This window comes from Geospiza fortis, unplaced genomic scaffold, assembly GCF_000277835.1.
Source record: "Geospiza fortis unplaced genomic scaffold, GeoFor_1.0 scaffold317, whole genome shotgun sequence".
NCBI classification, from domain to species: Eukaryota; Metazoa; Chordata; class Aves; order Passeriformes; family Thraupidae; genus Geospiza; species Geospiza fortis.
The window spans coordinates 2,027,398-2,049,116 of NW_005054398.1; the positions used below are offsets into that span (position 1 = coordinate 2,027,398).

The 21,719-nt window shown below is 47.1% G+C and overlaps 1 protein-coding gene across 1 annotated transcript in view; it reads left to right on the forward strand.

Annotated features, from left to right (window-relative positions):
• CSNK1G1 (casein kinase 1 gamma 1) overlaps positions 1–21,719 on the forward strand; it is a 91,023-nt gene that overhangs the window by 11,842 nt on the left and 57,462 nt on the right. Inside the window, 1 exon segment of the mRNA XM_005425886.3 lies at positions 21,450–21,719. This exon segment is cut by the window's right edge and continues 11 nt beyond it. Within this exon segment, the coding sequence (XP_005425943.2) occupies positions 21,685–21,719 (35 nt within the window). The 5' untranslated portion in view covers positions 21,450–21,684.

Genomic DNA, 21,719 nt, shown 5'->3' on the forward strand with positions numbered 1-21,719 from the left:
GGGGTTGGAACAAGCTGATCTTTAAGGTCCCATCCAACCCAAACCAATCTGTGATTCTTTGATTCTCTGTAAGGCAAGACACTAAAAATCCAGTATCTTATCTGGATTTTCAATAAAATACCTACCAAGCCTGTGAAAGGATGCTTAGAGACCCAAATGCACGTTGTTAAATTCTTATTCCTCATATCCATTTTGGTTTTTTTTTTTCCTCTCAGTTTTGTCAGCATTTTTCATCTGAAGTAACTTATCTGGGAACTTACATCCCTGATTTCCTTTCCCTGGCATTATTTTTAGAAAGACACGTGTAGAGCTGAGAAGTAGGTAGCTGCAGTGTTGCTTGTCAGTGACTAACAAGGAAATTGGGCAGGATTAAAGGCAGGGAGAGTCCAGAGTCTCCTGTGGTGAACTCAGAGCAGAGTTGTTGTGTTGTGTTTATAAGTTTGTTTGTGTGACAAATAAAATAAGGGCCAGGTTATCTAATCTGTAACAGCTCACCTATGGAATGAGCAGATAACTCAAAACTGAAGTTGGGAAGATTTTCCTCTCCAGAGATAAAATGAAATAGTATTTGTAGGTGGGAATGTTGGACTGATTCCAATGGGGGTAGATCCCTTGATTTCATGAAAATAAACCAGTGAGTGTTCTGGTTTAGTGAGGGTGGTGACCTTTAGGGAGTGCAAGTCCCTGCTTGGCACAAGGGGTTTTTGGGGTGTACAGAAAGGCTGAAACCGGCACCAGAGTTCCCTTTCTGAACTTCTGAAAAAGCATTTATGTAGTGACAAACATTTTTTTTTTTCTGTGCAGACTAAGTGATCCTGATTAAGTCATTGGCATGTTTTGTGTAGGGCCATAATTGTGCAGCATCCTTTGGGAATTTGTTTCTATTTTTCAAAGCGATTCAACAAAACAAATTCTTTTAAAATTGTAATTTCCATTTAGAATTTTCTCTGTAGAAAGTTTCATGAGCTCTTGCCTTTTGGTAATTTCAGCTGGGGGCAGGGGGGGCATGGTGGATGGGCCACAGTTTCATCCTCTCAGCAGCTTCCAGCCTGGAGGAGAAATCTGGTTCCAATTTTGCTTGATACTGTATCTCAAATTTTTTTGCAGCTTCATTCCCTAAAACCAATTTGTCTATTTTTGGTGACAGTAGTAGGAGTGTCATTAATTGTTGAAAAGTGTTTAGTTTGAGCAGTTCAGGCTGGTGCAGTGCTTTAATATCTTCTGTGAGCCCAGCAGAGGCTGTGTCATCTGCCTGGGCCTTCTTTCACATTTATTTTTTTCTCAAAGAGAAGCCCCTGCAGTCTAAAGCTTTGCTGTTGTGATATTGTGGAGGGTTTCTTTTGGAGCTGAAGTCACTGGCTTGTTTTTCTGTATCCTGCCTCTAAGATGTTTGGGATCTTGGGAAGCTTTTTTTGCCTCAGATACACCTATTTTCCAAGGTTTGTGTTCCTAGCATGGGTGAAGCTTGTTTTCTGTTCCTGCCTCCTTTAATCTCTCTGTATGTTTTAATTGAATATTTAAAGACACGTGTGAGTGAGGAGCTGGCTCTTGGCACTGCCTTAGTGACCTCAGTGCTCAGTCAGCCACGTCCAGCTTGAGGAATTTGGCCTTAGGTGCAAATTTTTTTTCCTGGATGGCACAAATGAACAAGAGCAACAGCAGCTGCAGCCTCAAGCTGATGTCCAAAAGCAGGGAGACAGCAGTGAGGGCCATAGGTGACTCCTCTGTACCCTGCTTGCATCCTGAGAGCAGCCCTGGCAATGTGGGGAAGCCTAAATTTCTTTTTGTACATGGAGCTTTCGAGTTGTATTAGTCATCCATCAGGCTTCTGGATTATTTAAGTGCTTGAGCACTCCTCAAAAAACAGCAATATCTATTTGTAGAAAGGTACATCATGTGAAGTGCAATTCCTGTATGTTAGAGCTGCCTGCTGGAGATGTTCTTGGGAATTTTGCCCTTCCAGTTGTGGGACTTCAGGAGCTGGAGAGCCCCCATCGAAGCTCTGAGATCTTAAAGGTTGGTCTTGTGGATGTGTATGGTGATGCATTAGGGCTCCTCTCAGGAAATCACTCCTCCTCTTCAGCCCAGTGCAGCCTCAGCTGGTCTGTGTTGTCTCCAGACGCTGAGAAACCCTGAGGAGAAGGTGATCTGGAGCATTAAAGGGAAATATTCTTCCATTAGGCACAGGAGAACTGACTCAAACAGCGACAGACCAAAGCCCTCTTCTCTAACTCTTGAACTTGTTCTGTCTTGAACTGAGTCTGAAAGTGCCTAAAGCTGAAATGCTCCATTTTTAAGCTGTAATTCATCTGTCTATGCTGTTGGCAGGAAATCTTTGGGACAGTTGCTAGCTAGAAAGTTAATTCCAATACAGCACAATGATAGCCTCATAAACTTAGCGAAAACTCAAATCTTCATGGGTTTTGTAAATGTGTGTGAGTTGACTTCATTGTTTTCTAACCCAGAAATGAAACATGAGGTTTCATGTAAGCTTCTGAGATTCACAGACTGGCAAAACACTTGTCCTTGCTTATGCAGTCTGGCTTTTATGTAACTCATTATTTTTGCTCAAATGTTGCAGATAGTCGGTTTCCTCTAGCAACAGCCACCAGATGTTTCACTGAACAAGACTTAATTCTTTAAAATTGACCTGTGAGAAATGTGTGAAGGCGAGCGGGGAGGCGGAACAATTGTATGCCAGTGTGATTTCCATTTCCTTGCTCAAACCCCACTGCAAGCCTTGCAGTTTGATTCCAGCAGTCAGGGATCCTGATTTCTGTGCTACACTATGAGGCCTTGTCGTGGTTTTTAGTGTTGCCATAAATGTGGTGTTGGGAGCTGGGGGATGGGATCAAGCTGTCTTACAACTCTTAGTGTTACTTGGGCAATTAGCTCTATATGGATTAATTCTATTTAGTGGGAATCCTGCTGTCTGTAGGTCTTCTGTGATCAGCCTTGTGCTTTGCTAGACTCTTTCCTATTTCATATTTCCATGGGAAACCAACTCCTACCTCAGTTTTCCAGCTGGGGGAAGAGAGTGACCCAGTGGGGTGAGTGGTCCTGGTGGTCACTGCAAGAAGTTCCCAGCAGCTTTGTGTCCATCCCCATTCTGGGGGTTTGTCCTGTCCATCCAGGGCCATTTGTGTGGGATTCTTTGCTAGGGGTGAATTATGTGCAACCTGGATTTTTGGGTCTGCTGTTTTATTGTCTAGGTCTGCAGAGACTACATAAATCAAGGCAGGGCTGTGCTATTTCCCTTCCCCACAAGGATATTTTGCTCCCATTTTGCTGCTTCTTGTGCAGTTTGGGCACAGATGTGTGCCTGGGACAGATGATCTTCAAAGGAAATGCACTGGTCTGTAATGGGGGTACTGGTGATAGCTGTACCTGAGAAGGAAGGATTGAGCAGAGAAGTTCAGCTCTGCAGATATTTTCAAGATTTTGGAGATGAGAGTATCTCAAGGCCAGGGTGGATGGGGCTTGGAGCACTCTGGGCTAGGGGAAGGTGTCCCCATGGCAGGGGATGGAACTGGATGAGCTTTCAGGTTCCTTCCAACCCACTCCAGTGTGGGATTCAGCTGGCAGCCAGCCCTGCAGTTCTGGAGTTGACTCACTGAGAGGTCAAACAAGTGCCAGAGCTGGTGAAAAGGAGGGACCTGAGGGTGTTTGGTGGATGGAGCACCAGGAAGGTGCCTTTTGGGGTAGCTGGATGTTAACTGAGGTACACATCTGATGTGTGTGTACCAGGCATGCCTGTTTGGTAACCTGGGGGCTGTTCAGCTCTTCAGTCAGAACCATCTCATCCCAGAATTACAGAATCAATTAGGTTGGAAAAGACCTTTAAGATGAAGTCCAGCTTTTGACCAGTCACCACCTTTTGAACTAGGACAGAACACTGAGTCCTACCATCAGTTGCTTCTTGAACACCTCCAGTGATAGTGACTCCATCACCTCCCTGAGCAGCCCATTCTGATGCTTCATAACTCCTCCTGAGAAGAAATTCCTCCTGATGTCCATCCTGAACCTCCCCTGGCACAGATGGAGGCCATGTCCTCTCATCCTCAGCCCCAGTGAGGCACCTAAAGCCTGGCTTTGCCTTCCCATTGTAACCATGCCAGTATGGGGCTCTCTGCTCGTGAAGCTGCCCTGTCCCTCCTGGCAGTGTGGGAGGTGTGACCCTGACCCATGGCTGCTGATGCTGGAGGCTCCACTGGGCTGGAATTACCTTGTCTTTGCCTAATTTCAGCTTTGAGCCTGTCTCAGCCTGGCTGCTGAGCTACTAATGCTCTGCTCATGGTCTGTCCCATCCCTGGAATGGGCTGGAGGAGCCTGAGCTGCTCTGTTTCAGGCCCATGGGGTGCTGTGGGGCATTTTGGGGGTTCCCCTGAAGGCAGCTGCTGGTAAGTGCTTGTAGACAGGATAGAAGATGTTGCTGGGATAAACTGATTTTTATCTGGGAAGGTTTCCTTGCTACTCACTTCCTTTGGGTCATGACTCTGAAGGTGTAAGCACTTAATTGTTTTAATTCTAAGGATTAGGTGCTTTTTCTCATCACTTCAACCCCTCTTTCTGAGCTTCAGCACTTGCAGATGATTAAAAAACTAAGATCAAATGTAGAAGGGACCTGTCATGGTGAGTGGCATCCTTGCCAGTGGCAGAGGGTTGGAATGAGATGAGCTTTAAGGGCTCTTCTCACCCAAACCATTCCATGATTCCAAAAGTGTGTGGATTGCTGTACATATGGAGCTTTGACTCACACCCAGACTCTGTGGTTGTGCTGTTGTAAACAGAGTTGAGAGGGCTGGTTTTGTGCTGTGCTGGAGGCTTGGTCTCACTGATTGCCTTCCTGGCCAAAAAACCCACTACCAGGAAAACTAAAGCTTGATTGCTAAGTTTTGTACCTGATCACCACCTAGATCAGGTGTAAGCTGCTTTCTGTATGTGTGTGTGAGTTGGGAAAATTGTCATACAGTACCACTGACCTTTCCTTAGAACAAACAAACCCCGCTGCTAAAATGCACCATCACAGTAATGTAGGGAATTATAAAATCATATTAACCCTTTCATTTCCTCAGCATGCAGGTGTGTAAGAGATGTCAGAGGATACTTGGGCATCTTCACCTGTATCTGGCAGTGTTTCAGGGGACACCAGAAGAGCTTGGCTCCTGGAAGTGGCACCTCCTGTTCCCTGTCAGGTGTCCTTTGGTGTGAGTGCTCCAGACAGGGACTGTCCAGCCTCCTTCCTGGCCAGCTGGCAGCTGGTGTGATTTCTACAGGCAAACACATGGTTGTTGTGATCTTCTCTTCCTCAAGCAGCAGCAGAGGTTTGCAGGGCTGTAAATCACTTCAGGGAGTGCAGGTAATGAAGCCAGGTCCCTTGGGGACATCAGACTGGTCGAGCAATGATCCATCACAAACAAGGGGTTGATTAGGTGGGTTGTTTCCTTTTCCATGTGCAGCCTCTCCTTGTCCTGAGATGCAGCCTGGGAGGGATGATGGCCACACCAGCATGGTTGAGAGTTTGCTTTCCATTTTAATGTGGCCCTCAGGTTCTGGGAGGTCTCATTGTTAACACTTGCTGTAGTAGGAGGCAGATGGCCCTCAGTTTCCTTCTCACCTAAACTTTCTTCTCCAGGTGAATGAGAATCAGATCTGGGCAGTTTCTCTGATAAAACAGCATTCTTCCAATTCTTGTTGTCCTGCCTATCAGTGGAAAATGGGTTAAAAAGACCTTTCTGATGCAGATGTTTAATTTGGCCACGGTGAAATTGTATCAAGCTTTGCTTTTTCTGGGATGCCATCTCTGGGGACACGGAGCTGCTCCTGTGAACAAGGATGGTGGTTGACCTCAGATGAGCCCTGGAGGTCACAGGTCCAAGAAGGGATGAGCTGCCTCTCATGGCCCAAGCTGCAGGGCACTGTTCCTGAGCTGTGGGAACAGGAGGCTGCACAGATTCAGGGTGAGTTCAGTCAGGTGGGGAAAGCCAGTCCAGCATTGATGATATTGCAGGTTCTGAGATGGTTTTTAAGTCCTTCACTCCAACACAGAGCATTGCTGTGCTCTCCCCATGCTCCCAAGGGCTTGGCTGCCTGGTGCTTGTCCATCACACCTGCACTGTCATGGCAGCAGCTTCTCAGGAATAATCTGGAATGCCCTTGTGCCACCTGCCTGTGTTCATGATCTGACTGAGAAGACTCAGCTAGAAATAGCCTGAATTTTCTTCCGCATGTGGGGATTCAAAAGGGCTGAGCACAGAGCCATTTTTGGGTTTCAAACCACAAAAACAATGTCTGAAAAAGTGCCTAAAGTACTGGGCTGTTGTCTAGAGATGTGATCAAGAGGTGCTGTCTTTCCTTGTGGCAGAACTGCCTTGTAGGCAGAAGAATTGGGCTTGGTTTTCCAGCTTTCTCAAGGTCATGTTGTTGGCATGGGAGGGGGAACAGGTGCTGTAATGGAGTAATTACTCTTGGAAATACAGTTTAAGATAGCACCTAAAGGGGATCTGTGGTTGAGAGAGGCAGGGTTCCAGCAAAGGATTCTTAGAGCTCAGCCTGTATTTGAGTGAAGATTTGGTGGTGGGGGAGGATTTAGATGGGAGATTTGTGCCTCTCAGAGAGCAAAGAAGCTTGGTAGCAACTGGCTTCTCCCATGGTTTGGAGGCAAGTCCTGCATGGGACAGCCCCCCATGTCTGGTTTTAGATGATGGTTTTAAAGCTAATAGGGTGGGAAAAGGTGTTGTGTCTCTGCTCAGTGAGGTTACTGCCTGTGAAATAAGTGCTGGGGTTCAGTGTGAAGAAATGTGCCAGCTGTGATTAGTCCAGGGCCATGCAGGATGAAGGAATGCTGTCATCAGCATGTGCTTCCCTTGGCTGGAGATCTCTGTGAGTACCTGTGTGGCATCTCTGCTTTATTTTAAAAGATAAACTTAGCTCTGAAGTCCAGCTGAGTGTGAGAGGTAGAATAAACAGCTTTCTCCTCCAGCTCCAGAACTTGCTCTGATCATCACTCCTTGTTCAGTGTTTTCTTGCAGGGCCTTGGCTTCAGTTTCTCCCATTGCTAATCCAGAGGTCCATCAGGTGTTTTATAATCTGTCTGCACCAAACTGTTGCTCTGTCACAGCCTTGGTTCTTGAGGAACCTTTAGGCTTCTCTCTGCAGTGTCACTAATTTTTAAGTCATTCTAGGATGGGAAGTAGAGTTTCATGGAGCTGCACACACTTCCTATAGCTTCTGCTGCTGGAGTGAGTGAATTCAAGGATGTCTTAGGAAATGTGGTTCCAGTTTCTGGATGATACAGTGTCTAATAAGGCCCAAGTTCTGAAATTCTTTTTCTGTGAACAGGATTAAGCAACTCCATTCCCATGTGGATTCCTTTGTGTTATGCTGCACAGCTGAGCTGGTACTTCATTATTTTCCTCACCAAGGGAATATGTGTGGATAGGTCTCCTATGACTTTATCATATCAGTGGAGAGATTCAGGGTCTTTGAATTCTTTGTTAAGTGGGATTGATGCCAACTTTGTTGTGGTCAGCAGGCTGGTGGGAAGGGCTGGCAGGCAGAGGGACCTGGAGAGGTGGGAAACTCCTGGAGCTCCACAAGGCCGAGTGCAGTGTCCTGCCCCTGGGCCAGGGCCATCCCGAGCACAAACACAGCCTGGGGGAAAGGGACTGAGCACAGCCCTGGCAGCCCCAAACCCAGTGCCCTGGGCGATTCCACAGCTTGGGCAGCAGGGCAGGGGGGGATTCTGCCCCACTCAGGTGAGACCCCACCTGCAGAGCTGCTCCAGCTCAGAGGTCCCACCAAAGAAAGAACATGGAGCTGTAGGAGCCAGTCCAGAGGAGGCCACGGAGATGCTCCAAGGACCAGAGCCCCTCTGCTTTGGAGCCAGGCTGGAGAGCTGGGGGTGCTCATCTCAAGAAGGCTCCAGGGAGACCTCAGAGCCCCTTCCAGTGACTGAAGGAGCTGCTGGAGAGGGACTGGGGACAAGGGATGGAGGGACAGGACAAGATAGTGTGAAGAAATTCTTCTGTCTGAGGAAGGGGAGGCCCTGGCACTGGTTTTCCAGAGCAGCTGTGGTTACCCCATCCCTGGAAGTGCCCAAGGCCAGGCTGGATGGGGTTTGAAGCACCCTGGGATAGTGGGAAGTGTTCCTGCCCGTGGCAGGGGGTGGAACAAACTGAGCTTCCAACCTAAACCAGTCAATAAACACAGGAGAGGGCTAGAAACTTCTGAAACAGGAGTCTCAAATATAAGTCTAATGCCTTGAGGACTGCAACAAAATCCTTCTTTTTGTTAACCACAAGCCTTCACTCTTGTCCATACTAGTGGGTATTTATAGTTGTAGTGGTGTGTGCCTTGTCTTTCCTTCCTAATGGATTGCTGGGCCACAAGTGGGTGGAAGATTTGTTTGCTTTGGCACCATATTCCCTTTACATAGGCACTCTGGAGTTCAGAGCAAACGGAGCCAGGCCGTGAACTGTGCAAAGTCCTTACCAGGAGGGAAAGGAGAGAAGCAGGAAGAGTTGTCATGTAAAATTACCTCTGTGAAACTGAACCATCCCTTCAGTTTATTTCCCTGCTGGTTTACAGGCTGCTTCCTCGAGCTGACATTGCTCCATCGGATGCACTGTGAGGTTGAACATTTGTGTCAGCACTGCCTGTTCCTGTCACCTGCCCTCCCTGGCTGTGCTGGGGGTTGTTAATCCAGTATCCCTCCTTTAGGGCATTGAGGAGCTGCAGTGGTAATGCTCTTCTGGCACAGATTGTAATGGATGTAACCAAAACAGCAAGGTGACCTCAGAGAGGGAGCTCAGGTGTTCACTGGCTGTTGGAGTGCCTTTGATTGACCTGTCAGATAAGCACCAGGCAGTGACACCGTGCTGGGATGCACATAAAGGGTTATCAGTGTCAGTGACAGCAGCTGACATGGATTAAATCCACTGCCATGACCTTAACACAGCAGCATTTCCACAATTTGGCTTAATAATGAAAATAAATGTGCTGTTGAAGCTGGATATGGCTTTGGAGTTACTGCTTGTGACTAGAAAAATCATAATAGCTTATGGAATATCCTGACTTGGAAGGGACCCACAGGGATCATCAAGTCCAACACCTGGCCCTGCACAGGACACCCCAATAATCCCATGTCCCTGAGAGCACTGTCCAAACACTTCCTGAGCTGTGGCAGCCTTGGGGCCAAGACCATTCCCTGGGGAGCCTGTTCAGTGCCTGACCACCCTCTGGGGGAAGAATTTTTTCCTATTATCCAACCTAACCCACCCCTAGCACAGCTCCATGGTATTTTCCTTGCTATGGAGGGATTTTGGGGATTGCAGATGTCCTTGTAGGCATTAACTCTCTCCTGGGCACATTGTGCAAAGGCAGGTCATGTCTGACCAGCCCTGTTTGCCAGCCTATCTTCAGAAGGGATGGTGATGTCTCAACCAGGCTGATCCTTCACAAATTTAAATTTTTCTTTTTACTGTGAGCTCGAGGGGGGAAATTTGATGACCTTGGTGATGCCCATGTGAGACCTGGATGGGTATTGGCAAGAAGATGTCTCTGAAGCTTCTCCAGACTGTCACTGTGAGAAACCAGAGTGTGTTTGTGGCCATGTCTGGTGCTGCACGTGCCACCCAGACGTGTTCTGGTGTGTACAATGGCTTTACAGGAGTGCCAGTGCAGAGACTCCATCTCTGCTGATGCTGCCCACCTGGAGCACATGGACCTCATCTTGGCATCACTTCACAAGGAAGCTGCACCTGTGAAAGCCCAGGTAGAAGAATAACAGGTGTGGGATGGTGCTTCCTGGCACACCTGGAAGGAGCTAAAATACCCATCCAGTGTGTGAAGACTTCTAAGGAGCTGACAGCTTCAAATCTGAGGAAGAAAAAACCCAGAAAACCAACCAACAGCACAAACCTTCAAGTGTTATGATTTTTTAAAGCCGTGTGGCTGCTCCTGGAGTGTTGGTGGCTCCTGCTTGGCCTCCCCCTGCGGGCAGGTGCCCCCGGCCAATCCTTGCCAGATTGAGGAAGGAGCTCGGCACAAACATTTCTTTTCTGTGAACAAATGCAACTGTTTGTCTGTGTATTTTGGGATTACAGTGCCTAATTGCCCTTCTGAGGAAGTGTAGATTTTTCTGGAGCTGATGGTGTTTGTGTGGGTGTAGCCACCAGCACAGAATTAGACCAGTAACCAAGACTGGACCTTGCACTGGGGAGGAGGCAGCTCCTCCTGCCAGCAAACAGAGTGACCTTTGCTTCTTTTGGAAATAAAGGAAGAAAAATAAATTATAAGAAATGAAAATTTAAAAGGCAAGAGACAGGACCTAAACATCTTGTGGCCTGCCTGCAAGGGGGTTGTGCTTCTCCAGTGGGTATTTTGCCTGGTGTGGATGTAATTCCTAGCACCTTCCAGTCACATAGGTGATCCAAATCCTTGTGACAGCTGAGCTGCCTCATCAGGACACAGAGCTGGGAGATCTGGGAGATACAGGGAGTCTTATCAGAGAGGAAGGAAATGATTGCTCTTTATGTGCCATAAGGATGCTGCCCTGTGGGATAGGTGGGTTTTGGGGTGGGACAGCTTGTTTTGGGGCTGCAGTGTTGACATCATGGAGTTTTTATAATCCCATACCAGGAAGGTGATTGCTGTAGAAGGTTTCAGGCTTTGAGTGTAACAGTGCCTTAAATATCAAATTCTGGCAGTTTTTAATTATCTATCCCAATAAAAACCTTCCTCTCCCAAAACAGAGGTGGCAAGTAATCAGGGTGCTGGCAACAGCATTGGGTTGCTTAGGCTGAACACTGATTTATTAAGCCTAAATCAGCAGGATTTATTACTTAAGGGTTGTTCTTACCTTTCCAGCTCCCTTGTGCTCTAAGCTTCACAAGCAGGTGAATGGTTCACAAGCAGATGAATGGTTCATAAGCAGGGGAATGGTTCATTTCCAACCTTAATGATAGTCACCCCCATCTGACAGCCATTCACCTCCAAAAAGGCAGCCCCATTAAAGGCTGGGGCACATTTCACTCCCTGTGTAGGTCTCAGTTTCCTCTTCAAGACATGGTTTAGTTGCAAACAAAATATGTAGGTGCTGTCAGTCAAATTCCTGCCAAATGTCTCATTATATGAAGGGCAGTGTGGTCTGCTCCTCTCTCCTTGACTGCTGGAAAAGGCAGTATCTTCATGAAAGGAAAAGGTGAAGTTCAGGCATTAAAAGGAAAAAACATGTCCATTAAATCATGGACTTTCAGGTTTTCTTGTGTTTTCCCTTAATACACTCCCTCTCTCTCCTGGTGCCATCACCATTGCTATTTTTTTATAAAGTGCTGCTGTTCAGCTCTTACATCACCATGTTTCCAGTTTATTACCCAGCTCTTACAAGGAGTTTTTAGTGATAAGCAGCCTTGAATGAAATCTGTTGGGCACCATCAAGAGTCTGTGGGATGGAATGACACAGACTTGGCAGAGTTCTCTTCCGCATTTGCTGTGGGGCATTTGGGCTTTGCCTGCCAGGCCAGGTCTTAAAGTTCAGCTGCACAGAGTGTACTTGAGACTTCTACCCACCGCACTCTTCTTGGGCATGTTCCCTTCTTATCTTTTCATCCTCTCTTTGTATGAGGCTGTGTGGTGGTGAAGAACACTTGAGTTACTGTGGGGTCATCCCTGGAATCACAGAAGGACGTGGACGCACAGTCTCCTACAGCCACACGAGCTTTGGCTGCTGGCTGCTGTTCATCCCTGCAGGGCACACCTGAGCCAGGCTGAATCGTGACTAAACCATCTCACTGAATTAGGTACTTGTGTGAAAAATCCCTTTCTGAAGCCACCTACTTCTGATGCACCCTCATAACCTCATTCCTGTTGCATGGAAGTGGAATCTTCTCCAAGGCTTTGCTGCTCTGTGCTGGACATTTGGACATTGAGAGAGCCCTTGCAGCATGTTCAGAGCTCAGTGCTGTGAGAGTCCAGATGTTTTGCTGTCTCCTGAGCCATCAGGTACAAACACTGAGCACCAGAGGCTGGTCCTGAGTCTAACCAGTGGTGTCTGAAGATCATTTCAAGAGCTGGTGAGAGACTTAGCAGAAGTCTGGTGTCATTTTGAGCTGAGGCAGCAAAGAAACCGTTCTGCTTGTTTGTCCTCAGCTTTTGGAAGTGCTCTAGGTATTGGTGGGACAGAGAGGGGACAACCTGTTCCCATCAGGTGGCCACAAGCCAGGCCTGGGGACCTGGGGCTTTCTTAAATTGGAGTACAAAGACCCTGCATCTGAATCCCACCTCACTGCTGTTCTGTTAGGACATTTTTTATGGATACTGGATGCCACTTGACAGGAATGTGTCCTTCCATAAGGGAAACACATACCTGTTGGATTCTGGATTCACCTTGGACAGGGCCAGAAGGCTCTCAGCACCTCAGGGCTCCCTGTTATCCCAAGCTGGGTTCCACCAGCACAGCTTCTACCCACCCTTGCCATCAAGGTGTCTTCAGTTTTCTTTGACCCATCTCCTCAACTCCACAAGGACTTTTCTTCTGGTGAGAGGCTTTTCCCCACCCCACACACACTGAAAGCTGCCTTGGCTCTAAACTTGATATTTGCATTCCTTTCTGGAGAAGAAGAAAGCACATCATGGTTTGGAGACTACCAAGGCTTTTGGGGGTGGGGGGAAGTTGTGTTTGGCTGCCAAGTTCACCAGTCCTTTCAGGCTGTCTGAGCCTGTCTGCAATTTATCCTCTGTGCTGCTTTTCCCTGCCAGACAGAGCAGATAAAACAGTCGCAGATGATTGAGGTGCATCTGTGTTAAATTAGGCTGTAAATCTGTAAAAGTGATGTTGCTGCCAGTGATCCAAGGCTGCTCCAGAGCCTAAGCTCCCATGGTGGTCTTGTCGAGGACTTTGATACCATTAACTGCAAACTACATCCATCAACCACCATGGATGCACCTGAATCCAAGTGCTGTGGATTATTCCTTGATGATGGATGCACATGGCTGTCTAGAAGTCATCTTTGCCCTTTTCTTCTTCAAATCCATGGCCTGGAAGGAAGGAGGTGGTAGAGGGACATCTGCACCTCTCTTTTTGCTGTTAAACAACCTGGTATTTTAAGAAGAAAAATAAACCTACAGGTTTATGATGCCTGGATACCAGAGAAGAGAACTTCTGCAGGGTCTGTTGTAGAGCTTTTGCTGCTGGCAGGTTTTTCCTCATTTCCTCTGTAGCATCCCCATAAATACATATTTCTGCTGAAACCTGATCTTTTGTGGCCTTACCCAGCCTGTTTTGCCAGCAGAGATGAGATCCTGACCACCAGGCTCCTTGAGAAGCTGTGCAAAGATTGGACTTGATGATCTTGGAGATCTTTTCCAACCTTAATGATTCTAAACACTGGATGGTAAAGCTGGGTCAGCTGCTGTGCTGTCAGGAGGTAGATCCCAAAAGTGCTGTCATTGTGAGTCCCCTCCAGGCAGGGACAGCAGGATGCAGGACCCCCAGGATGCAGGGAATGCTGCCCTGGGGCTGGTGGGGTGTATGGACTGCAGGGATCACAGGATGTGCTGCTCACAGCCGGGCATTGGCACTCCAATGGCATTTCTACAGAGGGATGTGAGTCTCATGTCTGCTGAAGCCTCACAAGGTGCAGAGGCATTGATCTGGCAGTTGCACTTCAGCTTTTACTCTACCCAGCCTAAAAAAAAAAAGCCCAAAATATGTACAGCTCAGGTTTCATGAGGGGATTTTTCCTTTTATTCCAGCATTCAGCTGCTTCTTTAGCTGTTCCAGCATAATCTCCCTCTTCATAGACAGCACTAACCCTCCTCTTCTGACAGATTATGGTCTCTAGTCCTTTTTACATCTGTAGGAATGTGCATCCCTGGCTGCTGGCACACGTGTGGCTGGGACTCAGTTCGGGGAGAGAAGTCGATGAATTGATCTCACATCACACAATCCACTTCCCTGGAAAATGCTCTGTGCTTTGTTTTGACTCTGCTTTGTTTTGACTCTGCTCATGTGGAAGAGCTAAATTTCCAACTAAATTAGTTTTTCCCTTGGAAACATTGCTGGCTTTCGCGCTCAGCTTCTGTAGAGGGGATTGGGAGCAAAGTTCAGGAATGAACTTAGAGAATGGGTGCTTGGATCACTCTCAGTGAAACAAACAACTGAGATCACTTGGAAAAGTAACTTGCCAGTGTATTTAGTTGGGGATTATACAATTAATGTGTTTTAGCATGTTCACAAGGCCTTCAAGGAAAAGAGCTCTTGGAAGTTCACTTCACTTGGCTGGAAAAAGGCACGAGTTCATTTGGGTTCATCCCTGTTTGTAAAACCTGTAATTGGAGGATGCAAAGTCGACAGTCCTGGGCATTCAGGAGTAATGAATGAGTGTAGTGATCCACAGTTGTCCATCCTTCTCCCTTCCCAGCAATAGAGACTTAAATATTGTTTGTGTGCCTCCTTATTTTCCTTCTGTGAAGCACTGAGCAAAACTAACTGCACAAGCTGAAGATTAAATTGTTGGGTCAAATGATTCCACAGAAGCAATTCATAATGTTTAAAAGGCATCTGCAGCCTCCAAGGTAGGGAAGAATCTCCCAAGTGAGGGGCATCTGATGTGCACCTGCTTGCAGCCAGCTTTGTCACTGCTGTTCCCAGCTCTAAATTGCAACAGACAATTTTGACCTACTTTTTCAGTTTTTCTGTTGTTTTGCACAACATTGAGGACACTGAAAGCAGGTCAGTGTAGTGCTGGTTGGAGAAGCACAGATAAATGCTGCTCTCTATGGAGAGGTGCTGCTGGGGTACAGCAGGGGAGCTGGAATCCATCCAGTGGAAGATCCTTGGAGTAACCAGAAAGCTCTTGAGTGGGAAACAAAAAGGCAAAAAAAAAAAAAAACAACCCCAAAAAAGGTATTTCTCATGTCTGAGTGGGGAATGTATTTGACTTCCATCTTCCCTTCCTTGGCTTGGCTAATAGCCAAGCACCAGAGCAGGACCCTCTTCCAGGTGACACCAGGAGTGTGGATCTGCTGGGGGCAGGAAGGCTCTGCAGGGGGATCTGGACAGGCTGGATCCATGGCACAGGGCAGTGCTGTGAGGGTCAATAGGGTGAAATCCAGGTACAACACTTCAGTGACAACAACCCTGTGGAACACTCCAGGTGTGGAGTTGGTGTCTGGGAGGCTGCCTGATGGGAAAGGACCTGTAATGGTCAGTATGAGCCCAGGTGTGGCAAAAAACCAGCAATGTTCTGGCTTGTGCCAGCAACAGTGTGACCAGCAGGAGCAGGTAGGGATTGACCACCTGTACTGGGCACTGCTGAGGCCACACCTGGAATCCTGGGCTCAGTTTTGGACCTCTCACAGCAAGAAAGACACTGAGGGGTGTCCAGGGAAGGGAATGGAGCTGGGGAAGGGTCTGGAGCACCAGGAGCAGCTGAAGGTGCAGGGGAGGCTCAGCCTGGAGGAAAGGAGGCTCAGGAGGGACCTTCTGGCTCTGCACAACTCCTGACAGGAGGGGGCAGCTGAGGAGGCTCAGGCTCTGCTCCAAGGGAGCAAACAACAGGACAAGAGGAAACGTCCTCAAGCTGTGCCAGGTGAGGGTTAGTTTGGGTATTGGGGAAAGTTCTTCATAGAAAACCTTGTCAAAGATTGGAACAGGCTGCCCAGGGCAGTGGTGGAGTCACCACGCCTGGAGGTGTTCAGAATGTGTGGATGTGGCACTTGGGGACATGGTTAAGTGGTGGCCTGGGCAGTGCTGGATTAATGGTTGGACTTGATGAGCTTAGAAGGCCTTTTCAACCTTATGGATTCTGTGATTCTAACATAGGATATTTGTTAATAATAATCTGTTCATTTGTCTCCTCAGGAGCAGGGTAAATCTCAAAACTCTTGTTATTAGAACAGTGACTTTGTCAGGAGTAAGTAACAGGAAGGCTGCAGAAGAAGAAAATTTTGTTGTGGCCAGTTGGAAGGACAGAAGCAGGATGAGAAATGCAGCATCATGAAATTGGGGAGATAAAAGCAGGGGGCTGAGAAGGCCTTAAGGGATGTGAAGCCTGTGGAGATGTGTGACCATGCAGAAGAGAGCAGAGCTGGGAATGAAGGCTTTCCTAATTGCACTTTAATAAAGGCAGAGCATTGACACCTTGGAAGCTGTTAATGCACACAGTGAGGCAGAGCACACAAAGCCAGCTTGATCCTCTCAACTTAGGGGTGTAAGCATAAAATGAGTTGGTAGGTGCTAAAAACATGAGCAACACGTCCTGTATGTCCTGGTTTCAAAATGTTTCTCCTTACCTGCAGCTTGGCTGCTCTCCTTTTCCAGAGGGTGAGCGCTTTGTCCCAGTCTGTGGCAAAGTTTTCTGCTGCTGAAGGCTCTACTTTTTACACAGTGTGAGGGTGGAAGCTGGTGAGCTCATATCTGTGTGTTTATAACGTGTCAGTTGAGAGCCCTGGAGGATTTTCTAGTCTTTGAAGTCATGTGGGAAGTAGCCGATCTTGTCTGGAAAGTGCTCTCCGCATCAGGAGACTTACCAGACGTATTTACACAGGCACGTGGGGTGGATGTTGGAAAACCCTGTGGGAAGGCATGTGCCTTGTCCTAAAGCAATGATCTTGGAGCTGCTTTGAGGAATTGTGGTCCTGTGTCTGTAGAGAGCTGGGTGAATTCACCCATCCCAGCAGAGAATGGGCCTTTCTTGGATGTCTCTTCTTAAAAGATTTAAAAAGGAATTATGGGGCTGAATTCCTGCTTTTCAGGGTGTTGCTTCATCCACCGGGCATTTTCAGTTTAATTTCTGGCATGTAGTGACTCCTTCAGGGATCAAAACTGCACACAGACCTGGACCAGGCCTGCTCGCTTCAATTTGAAGAAGGGGATGTTCATTGACTATTTCAGTTTGGGCAGGTTTCTGAAATTGTGCCACAAACCAAGACTTTGAGAAAACTTGTTCCTGCCATGGAATGGTGTCCACAGTAACTTGAGGAGGTCAAAGAAGTTTTAGTTCAAGGGAAGTGAGCTTTTCCTTTGGGAAACAAGGGAAAGGAGGAACAAGAAGGGTTTTGGTTTCGTTGCACCAACCTCTCATTTGTGATGTCCTTTCCTGCATCTGAAGGGCTCCCCTAAAAAATGGTGTGGCTGTGAGCAGAGTCTCTGTGCCATTCATTAAACACTCCTTTACTCTGGATTGTGGATATCAACACAAACAGCAGCTGCCCTCCAGACCTGCCTGGAATTGTTCCAGTCCAGGCTGGACCAGGCTTGGAGGACCTGGGATGTTGGAAGTTGTCCCTGCCCATGGCAGGGGGTGGAACAAGATGGGCTTTAAGGTCCCTTCCAACTCAAACCATTCCATGATTTAACACCACCTGGAAGCTGGTTCCTAGCTGTAGTGCTGTGGGTTTATCAGTGGAGGAGAGGTTGTGACATAGATTTGGGTCTAAGTGTCTGGAAGTGTGTAGGATACAGTGCTGTTGTTTTTTACTTAGCTAACTGTGCTGCAAATAATTTCCTTTCAAGCCTGTTTCTTTCATTAAATAACTGTTCCTGTGTCTCCAACTGTATGGTAGTGAAATCAATCCTGGAATTGGGCTGATTCACCATTAGGCAAATATCTTCATGCAGCTCTGTTCAAATGGAAGTAACTTTGAGGAGCAATCTTGCTGAGTGGGTGGAAAGGTAGGAAGGAATCATTATAAAAAAGTTTCAATCATGACAGGAAGTCATCCTGGTGTTCTGAGCAGCCTTTAAATATTAATGTGACTGACAGTCTGGTCTTCATTCTTCTGCTGCTTCCCCTCCAAAGCCAGCAGAGTTCTCTGCTGGTCCTCAAAGGCCATATTTGGTGCCATATTTTCTACTTACACTTTTAGTGGGTGGTAATGATGGTGTAAGATCTTTGTGTGATCCCGTGTGCCAGCAGCTGGGCTCTGCTCCTCGGCTTGGCTGTGATAAAGAGCTTCTCAGAGGCGTGGTTCACTCACCTCATGCTGCTCTGAATTCCTGTTTGCAGGAGGCTTTCAGAGGAGGGAGGATGGTTAGTGTTTGCAGACTGCCAGGCTGACCTTTCCATCCTTCTCCCCAGGGAGAGCTGATCCAGATGGGGAGCGGGGGAAGGAGCTCATAACTGTTAACATCTTCCTTTGTGAGCCACAAGATGTGTGGTGGGACTTGTGCTTGGTTTGCCTGAGGATAATGGGGTTGCTTGTCCCATCTGAGATGTGCTGAGCAAGGTATGAACTCGGCAGGGTTTGTGCTCTTGCTGGAGATTTTTTTCTGTTTCCATTTCTGAGGTTGTAGGTAGTTCTGTGTCATAAATTATTCAGTCTTGATTGAAATAATGACTTTGGTCTCCAGGGAGAAAAAATTCTTCTCTGGCTTTGGCAAGTTCGACTGTGTTTCCCAAAGTGTTACTGAGTTTTTACTCATAGAATTCCTGTGTCCTGCTCATTTTTCTTAGTGATCCAACCCTAGGAACACTCCAGCACCATGGAATCATTTAGGTGGAGAAAGCCCTGTGAGATCACTGAGTCCAGCCATTCTCCCAGCACTGCCAAGCCCATCACTAAGCCATGTCCCCAAGTGCCAGACCCATATGTTGTATTACATGGAAGATGATAGCTTTAACTGGAAATAAAACATTTGGCTGGAATGTTCTGTGTCTACTTCTCTGGCCATAGCAGAGATAGACCAGATAGACCAAAACTTCCCATGCTTCAGTTTTATTTTTCCAAAATTTTATCAGGAAAGACCTGATAAAATGTGTGAGTGTGAGTAAATCCACCTGCTACTAGAAGTCATTCTCACGTTTGGTTCGAGTTCAGCGGTAAAACTCTGTAGTTTCACTGATGGTTCTTTTTCATGTTGTTTGTTTTGAAGCCAGTCTCTCCTCCCAGGACAGCCTGGGGTGGAGTCCAGTCAAAGTGATTCTGTGATATCTGATAGAGCCTCATCACTGCTCCTGCTGACTGGTTTCACAGGGCAAACACAGCTCTGCTGTGTCTGTGCCAAGTGTGGCAGCTGAGAGTGTGTGGGGATGTCTGTGATGCAAAACCAGCTCAGCCAGTTCGCTGGTAACGGGTGCTTCCTGCTTATCCATATTCAGCTCTGAGTATTAAATCTGGAATTAATTTGAGGGACAAGTAAAGCTTGGTAATGCTAAATAATTTCTTGTACATGAACATCTCCAGCCCTTTTGTCTAGGCCAGAGGTACAAATGGTGTTTCACACATTGCTTGGGAGTGTGTTGGGAGCTTGTCACTTTGGTTAAAGGCCAAACTGGTGGTGTGGCTGAGACATGGAGGTTCTCAGGTGACCTGGTGACTGTCAGACCTCCTGGATATGCTGCAGACATGCTGTGTGACGTTTTCTGCAGGGATCCACAGCTGTCCCAAGTGACAAGGAGAATTCCAGTACCTAAAGGGGACAGACATACAGGAAGGCTGAGGAGGGACTTGTTACAAGAGCAAGAAGTGACGGGACAAGGGGGCTTTAAGCTGAAAGGATGTGTTTCGATTGGATATTAGGGAGAAATTCTTCCCTGTGAGGGTGGGCAGGCCCTGGCACAGGGTGCCCAGAGCAGCTGTGGCTGCCCCTGCATCCCTGGAAGAGTCCAAAGCCACCTGGATGGGGCTTGGAGCACCCTGGGCTAGTAGAAGGTGTCCCTGCCCATGGCAGAGGATGGAATTAAATGTGATGGACTTTAAGGTCCCTTCCAACCAAACCATTCTGTGATACTATAAGTACTCAAGAACTGGAATTTTCAACTGGTACTTCCCTGCATTTTGTGCATCCAGCACGAGTGACCCCTACCTTCTATCCAGGTGCCTTAGGTCAAACAAAAAGTCTTCAGAAATAGAAGTGTTCCACAGCTGGAGGCCAGGGAAACACAGTGAGATTTCAGAAGGGCTTCTGCTTCTGTTCTGTGTGGATGGGTAATAATCCTTGTCTTTTATTTTTGAATAACTGGAAGTAAGTAGCTTAGCTTCATCCTGTGGTGGACCAGGGGATCATCACTGAATGGGTTAATGGTTGGACTTGATCCTCTTGGAGGTCTTTTCCAACCTTAATGATTTCATGGCAAAATGAACAGAAGGAACTCTTGCTAAGCCCTCTACAGAGGTATTGTTGCAGGAGAAGTGAGCCAGCTGCCTGAGAAGAGTAACTTCTGAGCCCTTGTTCATGTGCTTGTGTTTTGTGTCCTTCCATGGGACTCTTGTTTGGGTGGTCTCATTGAGCACTTATGTGAGTGCTTTGGAGGCATTGGAAGTAGGACACAAACCTTGCTGGTAAAATGACAAAGGAACATCTGGAAAATCTGAATGCAGCAGTGTTCCTGTCCCTTTATATCCTGGGATATGGGGGGTAGTTCCAGGTGTGTTTATTCTAATCCTTGCTTGAGAACTGCACCCCAAGAGCGCCCAATACCATCTCCTGATGCAGCACCTGTGCAGACCAGACATCCTGAAACCTTTCCCTGTATCATGCTGGTTTCTTGGGAAGTGAGGGGAAGCTCAACCACCACACTGGTACCTCTGGACTGTCTCTGTGGGGCAGGACCTCCTGGCTCCTTGCAGCTCCTGCCAGTCTCCTCTGGTCTCGTTCCTGTGCACAGAAGAACCATTTGACCTGCAAGGGTTGAGAAGCATCTATGTTTTGTCCCCTTTAGACTGAATTATCAGCTTTTAAAAAATAATTAATCATGCTTTGGCTCTTCATTTTGGTCATCTCTGTAGGTCAGTAGTTTGAATTAGCAAATAAATCTGAGGTCAGTTTGGACTTCAGTGATTCTCATGGGTCCCTTCCAACTTAGGTTATTCAAGATAATCTAGATCAACTTGAAAAGAGGTAAAAGGAAGGAGAATTTTATTTAAATGCTACAAAATTTTCTTCTTCTCTTGGCACCTTTCATTGGCCCCTTTGTATTTTTTGTCTGGCTTTTCTGTAGTACTTGATGAACGTATGACGTGAGGAAAAACCAGACCTACTCTTCACAGGGGCTTTAAAGGTGGGATGTGTTTTCCTCACAGTGTCCACCTGACATGCTGGTGTAGTTGGAATGGCTCTGGTTACTGCATGTGGTGTCAGTCCTGGTAACTCCAGTGGAATCATGGAATTACAGACTGGTTTGGGTTGGAAAGGACCTTAAAGCTCAACTGGATCCACCCACAGCCATGGGCAGGGACACTTTCCACTAGACAGGTTGCTCCAAACCCCATCCAGCCTGGCCTGAGATACTTCCAAGAATGAGATAAGTAGCAATAGTGGATGGACAGCACTTACATTTCTTCATGGTATCAGGGCTTTTTATCAGAAACTTGTTAAGAAAATGATAACGTTTCCATATAGCTGTTAAATTCCTTGAGGCCAGGAAAGTTCTGGACATTGTTCCTTTCTCACCTGGTATTTTAAAATAATGATTTTTATTTCATGCATTTCTTCTTTTCCCCAGGTAAGAAACCAAAAGCAACCTGCCTTTATTGAATTCTCAAGAACACAGCCGACCCTTTGGTACATTATCAAGATGCATTAGGAAACTGGATCTGGTGCCAAAAGAACTCCATGAGTTTCCATGACTCTCTTGAACTCCAACGCGGATACTTTTGGATATAAATTTCTGTTCTAAGGAGAGTGTGTACTCCAACTCCTTTCTGCCAGCTTACTGGCAGAGGTATTTCACTAAGATCATGGACCATCCTAGTAGGGATAAGGATGAAAGGCA